This window comes from Chiroxiphia lanceolata, chromosome 5 (assembly GCF_009829145.1).
Source record: "Chiroxiphia lanceolata isolate bChiLan1 chromosome 5, bChiLan1.pri, whole genome shotgun sequence".
Classification (NCBI taxonomy): domain Eukaryota; kingdom Metazoa; phylum Chordata; class Aves; order Passeriformes; family Pipridae; genus Chiroxiphia; species Chiroxiphia lanceolata.
The window spans coordinates 37,166,216-37,181,762 of NC_045641.1; the positions used below are offsets into that span (position 1 = coordinate 37,166,216).

The 15,547-nt window shown below is 36.8% G+C and overlaps 1 protein-coding gene across 2 annotated transcripts in view; it reads left to right on the plus strand.

The window, feature by feature from the left end:
- The window catches only part of TRHDE (thyrotropin releasing hormone degrading enzyme), a 208,332-nt gene that overhangs the window by 114,434 nt on the left and 78,351 nt on the right, over positions 1–15,547 (plus strand). For both annotated transcript variants that reach the window (XM_032688741.1, XM_032688742.1), the window contains one exon: positions 2,735–2,800. In XM_032688741.1, the coding sequence (XP_032544632.1) occupies positions 2,735–2,800 (66 nt within the window). The remainder of the gene's footprint in view (positions 1–2,734; positions 2,801–15,547) is intronic.

Below are 15,547 nucleotides of genomic sequence, written 5' to 3' on the forward strand. Positions count from 1 at the left end.
CCTGTTTGCTCCTGTTTCTCTTCTTTTCTCTCCCAGACACTTTTTCCCTCTTGAGGGTCTCTGTTTTTTTGTTTTCCCATTTTTCTTTAGAATCCCTTCCCTTCCTTAAATAAGTGAAGAAAACTTTTGCTTTCGCTGAGTGGGGAAGATGGCAGAACTGGGACAAACGTATTGTTCTGGAAGCTATAAGTACGGTTTCTGGGTTTCCTGAAGGTAATTAATTGGTAGAAAGTACTTCTAAAGAAGCTGTGAAAAGAGGTCTGTCTTTAGAGAATAGTCCTGCCTCTGTACATTGACTCTGCTATTCAGTCTTTGCTTACTTTTTCATTTTGTTTTCTGTGTAAAGACCAGCCACAGTCCTTCCAATGTGTGTCTAAATGTTACCTATGAGACTAATTCTATGATTTCTTTACATGTTATAGTTTGTGGTGTCTGGATAGAAAAATAGACTCAGTGGGCAAGATTAAATGGGAGTATTTACTTGCTTGCTTTTCACAGAAATCAGTAGAGTTAAGTTGCCTGTATAAATATATGTCTTTGCTACTGTGTGAAATTTAAACTGTGAGAAAGAAACAAGGGTGTCCTGGAATACTAACAAGTGAGTAGGAAAAGGGATGTGTGATGAATGGAAAAATATCTTCTTGTTAAGGATTTTGCTTGATCCCTTTTATATTTTATGGTTTGTTTTTTTTTTCATTCTGCTACAGATGTTTTGGGCTGCCCTGCCCGTTACTTACAGGATAAATAGGATTTATGTATTTATTAGATATTTTTAATCTTCTGTTTGTCTGCTTAAACAGATTTATCTGCTGTTTATCTGCTTAAATGTCTCTGAGAAGTTTACTCATTCTGTTCCTCTAGTAAAATAAGGGCAATAATGCTTCCTGACCTATGGTCTTGTGTGTTCAGATAATAATCTATTTTGACAGGAATTATTTTCTATTCTGCTATGTGTTCCAGACATGACTGATCTTCCAGTAAGATTATATACCACCGTAACATAGTTAATAATGCAAACACTGTGTTTTGGTTTATATACTATTCAATTCCTATAAGCAACTGCACACATATCCTCAATTTTTTTTTGCTTCCATTACTTTGCTAACTATATAGCATTCGTTGTTGTTGCCTGTATGAAGAACCTGTATTTTCTTAAAATTTACTATTAATTTACAAATATTTTTGATTTATGTCATTATTTTAAATGTTTTTTTATTACAGATTGATCCCTTCAGTACTTAAAAGATAGTCACTATATAAAAAATGCGTGGAACATGTATAAAATGGTCTGAAAATTGGACAACTATTAAATCCCCCAAATACCCTGAACTTTAATCTAGCAGGAAAAGACATAAAGTCCTGTTTTGAAAGCTGAGGCTAGATATATTCAAATTAGTGAAGCTAGATAAATTCAAATTAGTAAAAAGGTACGTATTTTCACTGCGAGAGTAAATATTAGTTGTGATACATTATGTAATACTATGAAACGTTTTCCTGTTCTTGAATCTTCCTAAAATAGATGCTGTTGTGTAAACAGAAGCCATAGGGTTTTTGCCTAAATTACTGTTTGACCTCTATTAATGCAGAAATCAGATTACATTGTTGTAATAGTCCTTTTGGCTTTAGAATCTGTGAATTTTTGAGTCTATGAAATGTTTCTCTCCTTTTTAATTATTATTTTCTAATTGAGTGTTAAGCTAATTCCTGAACCTTCATCTCCTGCTGAGGTTGTCGAGTTCTATTGTCATGTTTTCTTACAGCCTTTGATTCGCTGACTTGAAATCACAAGCATTCTCCCTCTCACACGGTGATCAGTACTAAGTATAACATTTGATTAATGGGATTAGAAGACTGGTTGTCTTGAAATTAGATTGCAGAGTGGGATATTAGAGCTAAATTGTCAAATCAGATCTGCAAAGGTATTTCTGCTTGAAAGAGAGCGCTTATGCATGGAGAAAATATACAGCAATTGTGTTTCTGAGAGAGAGTGAGAAAATACAAAAAGGACACCTTAAAAAAAGCTACTCTGGCAAGTTATCTGTCTGTTTCTTGCACTAAGTACTGAGAATTAGAATCACCTGTCTTTTAGATCTCTGTGCTTTGCCTGAAGGGGCAAAGGGATAAGAACTGGTATAAGCAGAGAAAGAGTGCTATACAAGTACTTACCTCTTTGCATGACAGTCAGGAAAATAAGCTGACTATTAATAAGTCAAATATATATATCCACATATTATAAAACTCTTATGGAAATGATTCACTTCCAGTCATGAGATCTTGAAGGCTTTTACAAAGGACAGTAGTATCACTAAATCCTGATGTACAATGGTGTAATGGAGATTAAAATATTATGAATAATCACTGAGGTAGAGTTTGGCATGGACGTTATTTTTTTGCTCTCATTTAAAGCTGGGCATTTCTGCAGGTGCGTAGAAGGGCTAGGGTCAACCAGCTGTGGACCTGACACATCCATACTCCAGCAGGGGAGAGAGTGTGTTTTGTCACCTCTGCTTTATTCAGTATATGGGACAGGATATTAACAATATCAGTTTGCTTCCTCACTTTTCCTTGTAAGCATTTGCATTATCTTCTCTCTCTCTTTTTCATTCCAGCACAAATAAAGATTATATTCCGGGATGATACTGTTGGATGGAAATGCCTAATTCAGATTGTTATTATTGTATTATATTGACATTCAAAACTGGTAACTTCTTTGTTTTTCCATTATTTCCCACAGGGTGCAGCTCTAATTAGAATGTTGGCTAACTTTATGGGTCACTCTGTGTTTCAAATGGGCTTACAAGTAAGTAAAGGCATTTCTGTCTTTTCTCTTGCTCTCTCTTTTTTCTTTTGAAGCTATATTTGTATCTGTTTATGGAAATGTTTCTTTAGTTTGGGACCATCTGAGGCACCACTATGTCCCTGAACTGAATTTGATGGAAGATGCTGAGTCGTGTAACACACGTTGCAATGCCACCTGTTTCACCTATATTTCTTGGTGTTTGAAGTGATTGCACTCTAATTGGCACATGGCTTTGTGTCTGTTTTGTGTACATAGCCATGTAGAAGCCATTTTATCCGTGTGACAACTGCGTAAAGGACTAGCTGAGGAAGTAGCTACACTTTGCCTACATTTGACTGCTGGTCTAACAAATAATAACAATATCAAGCTAACTAGAAAATACACAGCCCTAAAACCAATAATGCTTTTCAGATAAATATTTTTACCATCCCTTCCTCCATAGCAAAATCCTTGAGCTTTATTTTTACCTTTGATGAGCATGGAGTGCTCTCTGCCTTGATGATGTTTTGAAAACTCACTCTGCCTTTTAAAAGAAATTTAAAGAGGTAACATTTCTATACAGAGAGAAAGAAATTCAACATGCTGATTACCAAGGATGAACTCTTTTCAGCAATAATTCAGCACAAATGAGCATTTCGTAAACTATTTAAAAGCAAACAAGCCAAAGCATAAAAACAATGTGACTCCCTCTATTGCATTGAAATCTGCTTGAGTAAATCATGTTAAAGGCAGCTGTGACTGATGAATTATGTATGATGCAGCCTGCTACTTAGAAGTGTCCTTTAAAGTAAATTGATGTTCACCTGAAATACAATTATGCTAAGTTGAAAAGAGCAATCAATCTTATCTGTTCTTAGTAAGCTTTTCATTTTGAAATTTAAATAAACTAGGTCTAGGATCAGGTCATTTTTTAACAGAAAAATTCTACCTCTAACCAAAATAAATTGGAAGATAAAATATAAAACAAAAATTAAATGAATGCACTGGTCATGTCAGAGAGGTGTGTTCCATGAAAAAGCAATGAAAGGAAATTTGCTGGGGAAGTACAGCTTTTTGGAGAGTTTACAGCACATCCAGGGTTTGCGGCATAACTTACTCACAGGACCCAGTTGGATCATTTTCTTAGTTGTAACACCAGGTCAGATGAGTTAGATAAGTTTCTCATCCAGATAAGAAGTATCAGAAGTATCCTTCCTAAAATCTTGTGTATGTTAAGGGTAAAACTCTCATCTCATTTAAGCTAGTAAGGCTTCTGTCCTTAGTCCGGCAAACTCCATATTCAAGCCAGAAACTTTTAAGTGCGCAGATCCATTCAGGGAGAAATTCAATAGCACTTTTTCCCAATGAAGTGTGTTGCTCAAGGAAGGAAAAGTTGTAATGCGTACATCTCAAACCCTCTTTTCCTGTTTTCTTCTATGTTTACCTGAGAAATAACAGTGTGCAAGTTTTCCTGAAATAAACTGAGAAAAAAAGTTCAGATCTAAGAGTAGCTATGCAGAAATTAATCATAATTACCGTAAAGTTGTAATGGAGCTCTGTTTTTTTATTTGAATGGTTTCCTATTATTTCTATTTTCACTGGTTCTGCTCTAATTACAAACTCTTCTGTTTGCTAATGAAAGTCTGTGAAAAATCTAACTCTTAAAATCTGACTAGTGAAAGTCTTGGCATCAGTTCAGTAGGAAGATGATGATTTTAACTAAAAATGGTTTGAAATCCAGATAGAGATTTTCCATGTGTATGTCTGCAAGTTGAACAAGATAAAACATAAAGTTCATAAGCTTTTTCATAAGCTAAAAATTGTACAATTGGAAATATCTGTCAATCATTTAATTATTTATATTTTGTGAACCTAACAAAATAGTGTTCCTGCACTGTACAGTTGGGAGGCTATAGCTTTGCTAATGATAAGGGAAACTGGAGGACTAGTTTACCCTTTCTGTTGTGCACTGGTTTAGGCATTTTAGCTCTTTAGCTTGGTACCATCACTTGGGATCTAGCATTATGTTACCTTGAATCCTGTTTTAGCATGGAATTCTAGTGTTCAGCTAAATGACCGTTCTTGAGGATAGCTGCAAAATCAACTGTTACTACTATTTATAAATCTCTTCAAATAACAAATACTGTGAAAGTGCACTTGGTGGTTCCTTTTTCCTGTATTATTTTAATGGCTTGCTGAGTAATTGAGTTCTGAAAGACCTCTACAGTCAGTTTTCCCAGAGAGAATGCTGTGGGAAATGGTATCAAAGACTTTACTAAAGTCCAGGTGGAAAAAATGCACAGCCTTTCCCTCCACAAAATGTGTCACCTTGTCACAGAAGATCAGGTTGGTCAAACAGGACCTGCCTTTCATACACACATGCTGGGGAGGCCTGATCCCATGATTGTCCTGCACATGCTGTGTGATAACCCTCAAGACGAGCTGCCCCATGACCTTCCCTATCACTGAGGTCAGACTGACAGGCCTGTAATTCCCCAAATTCTTCTTCTACTCCTTCTTGTAGATGGGTGTTACATTTCCTAACTTCCAGTTGTCTGGGACCTCCCTGGTTAGCCAGAACTACTGGTAAGTGATGGAAAGTGGCTTGGTAAGCACTTCTGCCAGCTCCCTCAGTACCTTTGGGTGTATCTAAGTGGTGTAGCAGATAACTGACCATTTTCCCTTAGATAACTGCTGCTTCAATTCTGCTCTCTCTCCCTGTCTTCCAGCTTGGGGGGCTGGGTACCCAAAGAACAATTGGTCTTACTATGAAAGACAGAGAAAAAGAAGGCATTAAGTACCTCAGCCTTTTCCTTATTCTTCATCTCTATGTTTTTCCCCATATCCAGCAAAGCATGGAGATTGTCTTTAGCTCTCCTTTTGTTCTATATTTATATAAACATTTTTTATTGTATTTTACAGAAGTGGCTAGGTTAAGTTCTACTTGGGCTTTGGTCCTTCTGATTTTCTGCCTGCATAACTTCACAACATCCTTGTAGCCCTCCTGAGTTGCTTACCCCTTTTTCCAAAGGTCATAAACTCTCTTTTTTCATCCAAGTTCCAGACAAAGCTCTCTGTGCATCCAGGCTGGTGGTGTTCCCTGCTGATTCATCTTTCAGCACATGGGGGTGGACTGCTCTGACACCTTGAAGATTTCTTTCTTTCTTTCCTGGACTCTTTTACATTTCAGGACTGCCTGCCAAGGGGGTCTCTTAACCAGTGTCATAAATAGGCCAAGGTGAAAGTTCTAGTGACCCATCTCTTTACTTCTCCAAGAATTGAAAACTATCATTTCATAATCACTGTGCCCAAGATGTTCTCCAATTATCATATCACCTGCCAGTCTTTCTCTGTTCACAAACAAGAGATCCATCAGGGGACCTTTTCCAGTTGGCTTACTCACAAGTTCTATCAGGAAGTTATCTTCCACACACTCTAGGAACCTCCTATACTGTTACCTCTCCATTGTATTATGTTTCCAGTCAGTATTAATATTGTTTCAGTTCTTTTTAGTGAATTAGCTATGTGTTTAACAGGTGATAAAAAACAATAATCTTGTAGTTTTATTAAACTAGCATAAACCAAAATGAGTAGCCCTTTATTTGTCTTTGCATTGTTTGTGGTTTCATCAAAATCAAGGTATGATTCAGCATCTTATTAAGACCTTCAGAATTAGGACTTTTATATAAGGGAAACTTCAACAGATGTGGTAATCTTTGGGTTAAGGAGAGGAAAAGATAAGGTTTAGAGCAAAAAGTAAATAGGATTGCTACCGTTTTTGTCCGCTTCCTCTTTTATTCTTAATCTAGTCACACGCTGTCACCTGGTAGGTGGACTTTTTGAAGAGCAGATCGAGATAGCTTGGGGGTGAAAAATCCCTTATAGCACAGAAAACAATCGTGTTAAAAAGAAAAGCTGATGAAGGAGAATGGGGCTCTTTGGTGAATATTCTTTAACATATGATCTGAAGCAAAAGTATGAATATGCACATGATTTGTAACAGTTCAGCAAACTGTTCTATTGAGAAGTCTGCAAGAAAGTTAAATTTTGGTAGAGAGGCTCAGTTTTACAGATAGATGTCTTTAGAGACATTTATATCTGTCAAGAATAACTCGCCTGTTCCTATAATGGTAAATATATTGTGGAAAGCCTTTTGATTATAATGTGGAATTTCCACAGTAAAGCTGCAGCCAAGAGACTCTAGTGAAGGTATGATTTTCAGGAAACCCTTCAAAGGGTCTTGAATGTCTTGAATCATATGACATTTTCAAACAGAAGATTTAGTAAGAAACAGACAGAACATTCTCACTGTTTTTCTAATAGCACTCCATAGACAGAACCAAAAGAGAACATTGGCTGTAATGAATAATTGAATAATGACAGTAGTAGCCATATCTGGTAACACCTGCACACAAGAAAGTCACATCTATTATTTTTGTAGAAAATATCTAATAAATCTTTCCTTTTCACAGTAGGTGTTTTCTGTATTTTTAAAAGTTCTGGCATCTTTCATGATGTGCAGTTTCTTATGCTCCAGGAAAATTCAAGAAGCACACATCACAATGCTGGTACTCTTCTTACAAAATAGTGTTGCTTTTCAGTCAAAAAACCATTAATCAGGTGAGACAGTGCTTAGAGTATGAAGAGGCTTGGTCAGCACCACTTGCTCTGATTATGTTTCTGAGCTGCACAGATTGATAAAGAAGAAGCCATAGATTGACCTTATCATTCAATCATCACTCAGGGTGGTAATGTGCAATATGATACTAGATTTGTGTGAGATTTTCTTCTGTATTCTGTTATTACAGTTCTGTGTGCTTGAAATAGATGGTTGCTTACATGACTGATGTCACTGTATCACACTTTTGGGAAGGTTTTACTGCTTTGTTTTATGCACTTCTTCAAGTGGTTTGGTCTTTTTTTCATATTAAATCTAGAGAAAAGAACCAGTGATTTGAAGGTCTGCTGGTTAGATGTGTTTAAAGAGGCACCTTTGGTTCTGTAATGAGACATTTCTGCACTAGTTTATTCAAATGTTCTTATATTTGGTTTGATTATTTTGGAGACTCATCTCTATTACTATGTTTGTCAACACTGCATTTCATTTGCTATGTGGCAGCTCATTGATCACATAGATCTGTATCCTTTTGAGCTTCACTTGCTGCTATGTATGTGTTCATCACTCACTCTGATTTAGTGCATCATCAGCAGTTTGAATTAGTTACTGTAGGAATCTCTGCTTCTGTGATAAATTAACTGCTTTTTTACTTCAGGCTCCACATTGTACATTTGGAAGAAGAATTTCCGTATGGTGCTTTGGATATATGCTGTCTTTTTTGGTGCTGTAGAGTGGTCACTGTATTGAAACAAATTGGTCAGCCTTTGGCAGGAGCTATCTGGGGAAGTGTGACATGCAGGCTGTTAAATACAGCAAGGTTCAGATTCCGATCTCTTTTTATTATCATGTTGATGGCTATTTAGACTTTCTTTCATCCACACTGCTTAGTATTTCCTGTGTTTTAGACACCTACGATGTGCATGTCTGTGTTCTGTTTGAATTGTGAATTTGAATAGTCTATATGAAACCCTATCAGAAACTTTTGAGGTGTAAAAGAAAGCTCTAATATGCTATTTTTCGTATTGTTTGCTGCTTCTGTCCAAGAATCTAGTGGTACATGAATTATATTCATCTATTTCCATGGTATTATTTAAGAATCTGTTTTTTACATAGTATATTAAACAGTGTACGCATTTTATCATACCTGTTTATTATATCTTTATTGCCAATTCACAATAGTTAGCTGTGTGCTGTTTCTAAGAGACATCATTAGAGATGTCTTTTGCGAGTTTTCTGTAAAAACATAAAAGATCTGTAAAAACGAATGAACAAAAAATCAGGCACCTTAGGATCATGGTCAGTGAAGGAATGAGCTGTGATGCTATCCTCAGATCAACAGCGCACATGGAACTACCTGAAGTCTTCCTTTTCTCAGTGGGAGGATGTAACTTTTGCCACCAGGCAGGAGTATCTTTACAGCTAGAGTACCTCTGGTGTCGCAGCTGGTGCATTTACGATGTTGAATAAAGTACTTTTCAGTTGATTCTGCACCCATCTCCTCTTGTTTAGAAGAGCACAGAGTGCTCAGTGAACATCAGAGTATCACCATGGACGTTCTGGTTATTAACTGTCTTTAAGTTAGTTGCTACTAATCCCTTTATAGTTTAAACTGTCTCACTTCTACGAACAGTTGTTGAGAACTTGAGCACGTTAAAAGCAGGACATAACAAGTCATAGGAAATCTCATAGGAGCTGACATCACTGTTTTCTAAACGGCATGCCATAGAAGATTGTTAACATCTTTTGCCTTTTCTGGCCCCTCAGCATTTCTTATGTTTCTAATTTACATCACTCTTGATTTTAGTTAACATTTGTTAAAGGAATTCACTGTTATGGACTGAATTCCTGTAGCTTTTTCCACCTTGACTTACATAGGTCACTAAAAGACAGTAGGTCAGTCTCTTGTGTAAGAAATTTCTATGAGTTGCAGTGTCACAATATTTTTTTCTTTTAAAAGTATTAAAGATGTCTAGCATACTAAGGGCCAGACTTGGATATCACTCCAAAAATGGAAGTTCTTCTTCTAGCTCTGAGAGTATTTGAGAATACTGTGTATATAGCAAAATACTACTACTTAAAGGAAAAATATGATTGAAGGTGCATAATTTAAATGTACAGTTATTGAGAAATGCTAAAGTTAATTTTATCTTTCCATTCTTTTCTGTGTGCACCTTAGCCATGATTTTTAATTATGAAAGTGCCCAGTGTTTTCTACACAGGAGAGTGTCTAATTCAGTTCACAAGGTAGATCATCCTAACTGAATTGTCCTTCTGTTCAATAGTTTTGTAACCCGAGTTCTTAACTGCTACATACAATTTTCTTAAATGTCATCCAGTGTGGTATCAGAGTGCATCACCAATAGTTAATGAACAGAAGACATAAACCTCATAGGGAGGGAAGGTGTGGTCCTAGCCTCATTTTATAAATGGAGATCTGCGCACACAGAAATGTAAGTTAAAATTTATACATTTGTGAAGTATGCAATACTCCCACGTGTCTTAGTACTTCTAGATCATAAGAGTTTATGTGTTCAAAGCACAGCTTCCACTGGCTTCATTGTGAGCACACAGCGTGGTTGCAGCTCAACCTGCAGAGGCACCCAGGTGGGCCTCCAGAAAATGTTGATAATTCAATTACTGTTGCTTTAAACAAATCAATGACAATAGAGTGCCTGTACATTTGAGGGGAAATTAGACAAATGTGAGTAAAAGAAAAAGATCCATGAAATTTGGATATCTATTTTGAAACACAAGAAGATGTTCTGTTAAAGTATTTAGCATTATAAACCATTTCAGGTATTCAGAACAGACCTCACATCAGGTTCAGTCACAGAGTCCAGCTCTGCTAGAAATCAGACCACAGTGTTTTCCTGAAATGTATTTTTTTACCTGTTGCGCAAGAAGCCAATCCACAGACAGAGTTGAGGTATTTGATTTATCTACAGTTCTACAGTTTATCTGTTATCTAACTGGAAGTCGAACATCAACAGGGCTGAATGTAATGCACTCACAATTAGAGCAGCCATCATGAGTGCTGGTGATTTTTGCCCTATATAACATAACTGCTGTGCAAAGGCAGCTTTTCTCTAAAATGGTGCATTAGCAGAATATTCCTGTTTGGTTACATTAACTCCTTTCCATTCCTTCTGCTCTGCTTTGTGTTTGGAGCAGGCAATTTTCTTCCCCAGCTGTCAGGGATTGCCAAAAGAAGGGAGACATGGACTCTCTGCTTTCTGCTTCAGGGCCAGGATCTCTCTCTGAGCTTAAGCAGGTTTGAGCTGTTGGTGCAGAGAGAGAAGGACTGTGTAGCTGCTGAGTTACCTAAAATTGATCAGTGCTATGAAAAATCATGTTCCTGAAACAAGATCACTTTCCTTCTGACCTTTAGAGCTGTGCTCCAGTGAATGGGGACAGCAGAGCTTTTCAAAGGAAACAGTGACAAAAAAGGGTAAAATGTAATATTTTTCGGTCCTACCTGGTATTGACTGAAATTTTGGAGAAGAATTCAATCTGAGGTGGACTTTTTGAAAGCAGGATTTCAGGTCAAATTACACTTTGGTCATATTGGAGGTCCCAGCAGGGAGGGTTATAAAGAGTGGTAATGGTAGGTGCTGCTGAACCTCAAAGCTAGTGGTGTCCCCAGTGCCTGCGTTCAGGGCGAGGTTACAGATGACGTTGCCTTCATTAGGAGGAAGTCATGATGTTCTTCAGCTAGGATAAAATTATTGTGTTGCTAGAGCTTCTTACAAAAAGAAAAACAATTAGTATACACGCTACATATAAACAAAGTTTGTATTCTTAGAACAGGATTACCCTTTATGGCAATTTAGAATCAGTCATATTACAGATACTATATAGGTATTCACTTGGTGTGCCTCCAGTGAACTTCTATTTTGTTGCATGTGAAATTCAGTTACGACTATTTTCTCCTTCATTTTTATTGTAGGAATTATTAAGTATAAGAATGATAGGTATGAATCTTCAGATGTCAGCAGGCTGAGCAGCTATTAAAGAAAATGTTTTCTTTTGGAATAAAATTATACTGTTTTCCTGATAGGAGCTCAGTGCCAACCTTGCCGCTGTTGCTATGAGCTCAGTGGACTTCATAGGTCACTGGAAGTAACACATTTTGTCTGTAATACTGCCAGTCTTATGCAATCAAAATTTCCATTAGCTCTTCAGAAGTCAGTGGGTATTTTCAGCACAAGTATTGCAGGATTGAACTCCCAGTTAACACATAATACACATCAGAAATGAAATAAACCTACTTCAGTTTATCCTAGTAGAGGACATTCAGAAAAAAAGCTGAATCCCTGCTGGACAAAATGTTGTTGTGAAAACTTCCTCCTCCTCCTTTTAGTTCTCTTTCCCTTCCTCCTTCTCCTCCCTTCTCCTCTTCCCCTTCCTCTTCCTTTTCCTTTCTCTATATACATTTAAAGCTCAGTTAATGTAGCTAGGTAGACACAGTAGCATATAGAAAGATGTAAGGGCTAATGATCTTTAAGGTGTCTTCATTTTACAAAATGGAAAAAAAAAAGTGCAGCTCTAGGGACTGTGTATTGTATGAAGGTGTTTGCACCATGAGAAACATTCACTCACTTGATACCAACAAGAAATAACTTATAAGCAAAGTCAGAACTTTGCTCTTTCCACTTCCTCTATTTGTTATTCACTGTTACTGTACAAATGTTGCAAGTCATTAAGATCTAGACACAGTGACATGCAAATCATACTACAAAAAGTTTTCTCAGTGGATTTATGGTGACCTTTTAATAGTAAGTAGCATTAATTTCTTTCCAAGACTGGGGCTTCTATAGAGAAAAATATTACAGAAAAGTACAACTGAGATTTTTTGCCTGGTTAGCAATACCTGGGCATAGTTCAAGTTAATGTAGAGAAATGAGCAGCCAAACTATCACAATTAGCAGGTGCCATCCAAATGTCTCTGGAAAACATTCCATCGTTTTTCTGTGTGCACTAAGACTATATTTATTGAGCAATGTGTGGTTTTAGGTTGAAGTGTATTATACAACCAAACAAGGCAGAACTAAAATGAATTTACAAATTCAGTCAAATATATGCAGTTTAATTTCAGAGGGTGCTTTATTTCTGTAAGATTTGTCCTTAGCTCAGTAGTTTAGTACTATTACCAAATAATACAACAAATACATTTTTCTTTAAAGCCAAGCTTAACATACTAGCAGGTGTCTCACTGCACAGCAGATACCATCAGACTCTGCTATGCACTGACTCTTCAGTCCTTCTCATTGTTCTCTTTAGACTTCACTTGCAAACTGCTTTGCCACCAGACTTCAACCGCTGTTACTATGTTTCAAAATGGAACTTCCTCTCTCTTCATGTTACTAGCTATAAGGTGAAGCTGAATTATACAACCTCTCAATTTAATATGTCTGATATTTTAATAAAGATTCTCAGCAAAGCAGAGTAGGTGGAAATTTGCCTGAATACAAATTTTGAATCTGTTTTAGATATCCTATTCAGATTGGTTTCACTGATTTGCTCTGCAGAAGATTATTAATTGCAAAATTGAGTTCCTTGCAGTCATTTGAAGTTTTCTTTTCTTGGAATTAAAATGACAGAGCCATGTTGATTTAGTTGGCTTACTTCTGATTTACAGTACTGGTCTCTTATCAACAAGAAGTAGGTAGAGCAAAGAAAACAAGCCCGTTGATTTAATGATGGCTCTTGCCTCCTTTTTCTTACTAGTTTCTCACTGCGGATGGAACAGGGCACAGATCTTCTCTGGATCCTCTAAATGAATACTATACTTCCAATACCATGGATGAGATACTCTCAACATTTCCCTATTTCTTCTCCCAATGAAATCAATGTTAAAAATCTCATTCACCCATATAATGCCAGAAATTTTAGTTCTGCTGATCTTACTATTTTTATAGCAAATGAAAGTATCATGAATTACAAAGGAAAAAGGACAAAGTAAAATACTATAATTATGTGGCCCATTCAGCATCATTGGCTCCAGAGAAAATTAAGATTTATTTCCATGTGTGGTTCCAGGTTCACTCTTCCTGATTAGTAGTTTTAGCTTGCTGTTTGGATATAATGATTTAATTGCAGATATGACATGTTGACAGTGGATATTTTCCAGTTGCTGCTGATTGTAAGCATTATATCACTGTTGTGTGTGAAAAAAGTCTAAATATACTTTTTGAAAATGAAGGGCTGGAATTTCAGCTGGTGTGCAGTGATAGGATTCCACTGAATTCCTTCCCTAGGATTTTCAGTGTCGATTGAGATAGTAGCCCCAAGAGAAGGCAAAACACAGATGAAGTGAACTCTTGCATGACAACTCTGAAGTATGTTTTACGCCTCTCAGGCTTTTTTTTGAAGTTCTTTTTACCTCTTTGTGAGTTTGAACTAGAAGTTACCTAAGAAGTTCCTGATAGGGGACATTTTAAACAGGGTTACACAAAAGTTCATTCAAAGCAGAAGAAGGTAGGAATTGTAACTGGATTAGTTAAATATCATTGTAGCCCCATGTGGGCACTTTCAAAACAGAAGTTAAATGTAATTTCTCTTTCTTTGATTCATGATAGTGTTTCATTGTGACTTGAAGTTTCTGAGTTTAGTATACTTCAATTCTGAATGCAGCATCCACATGAGTTTTAATGAAAGTTAACTAATTCATTGTGAAAATTAGCTTATTGATGAGAAACAACACCACCAACAACAAAACAACCATTACTTAAACATTTGAAAAAAACATTTGTGCATCACTTTTAGAAAAATGCACTTAGAAATAAAATTTTTGTTTCCCTTAAATGTGATACGTTGATATCTTTCTCTTAACTGTCTTCTGAAATTACCACTGTGTATGTTTCTGTCTAGTCTCTCCATAATACTTGGCCCATACTTGGACTGGACACTGGCTTAGGAAACCACCATTCTGTCTTCCTCAGTGCTGCCTCCAGCTGCTCGTTCCCATCCATGCATGGCCACCCAGCACCACTTCATTTGTACCAGTGGAAGAGTTTGTAGTCCTCCTTTCTAAAAGAAGGAAAAGTACCCTGAGTGCAGAATGTTAGCTTTACTTCCTATACAGGCCACTTCAGAGATCTAGTTTGCAACGTAGCATCACAAACAGGGGGATAGGGCCAAGGAGCATCAGAGGTTGTGGAAAGTACTTAGTCTGGCTGTACCACTGAAATATCATCTAACTGTAGCTCTAGGAAGATACAGGAGTGTATGTGATGCTGTGTCTGTATAGAAAACAGATGTGATAATTTTAGTACTAGGTAAGGACTATCTACATAATCGTGCTTACTATCTGCAGGCGTGACTTTATACTCCTTGTGTGCTTGCTGTTTCAATATCATTTTGATGCTGTTTTTTGTTATTGTAGGTTGAAATGCTTTTCTAGTTAGTTAAATTCTTAGCTTCTGAATAACTTAATTTTTTGTAGTAGGAACACATTTCAATGCAATAGTAGAAGTATACAAAGAATATTAACATTTTTGATACCCTGGTAGAACTCTGGCAGAAGTATATTCTATGACTCTAGTGTATTCTGTAGGTGGGCAGTTTTTACAAGGCTGCCTGGAAGCAGTTTTGGGCACTTTTACTAAAACTATGTAGAAAGTGAAGCACTTGTTTGGCTTACTTGACTTGGAAAAATCTGTTTCCAAGGTTTTTCTTAGCTGGCATTGCAGCAGTGCTTTGATAAGTGGTCTGATCACAAACGTTTTTTTCAGTTTGGAGGTAGCTCTGCAGCTTGACTCACTGGTACAACTTAATTCTTGACACAAATAGAGTTAACCCCCATCTAATTTGCCTTACACAATGTTTGCCATGACCAATAAGGTGAATTTACCTACTCTTTATTTATATTACCTACTCTGCTGCTTGCCTGACTGCCCAGCCAGGAAGGTGATCTCTTCCTTAAGGCAGTTTCTCAGGGATTAGTCTGTTGTACAGCTGAAATTTACTGTTAAACCTAGTTGACTATTTTAGCTTTTCTCTTCAGTAGTCTTCCTCTCTTATGGGAATATTCACCGCTTTGTAGCTTGCTGGTAGCACTTTACCATTGATTCTCGCTCTTCCTTGTTTGTCACTCACCTTTGCAAACATATGCAGTATATCCTCTGACCCTTGCCCAAACTTTTTTATTT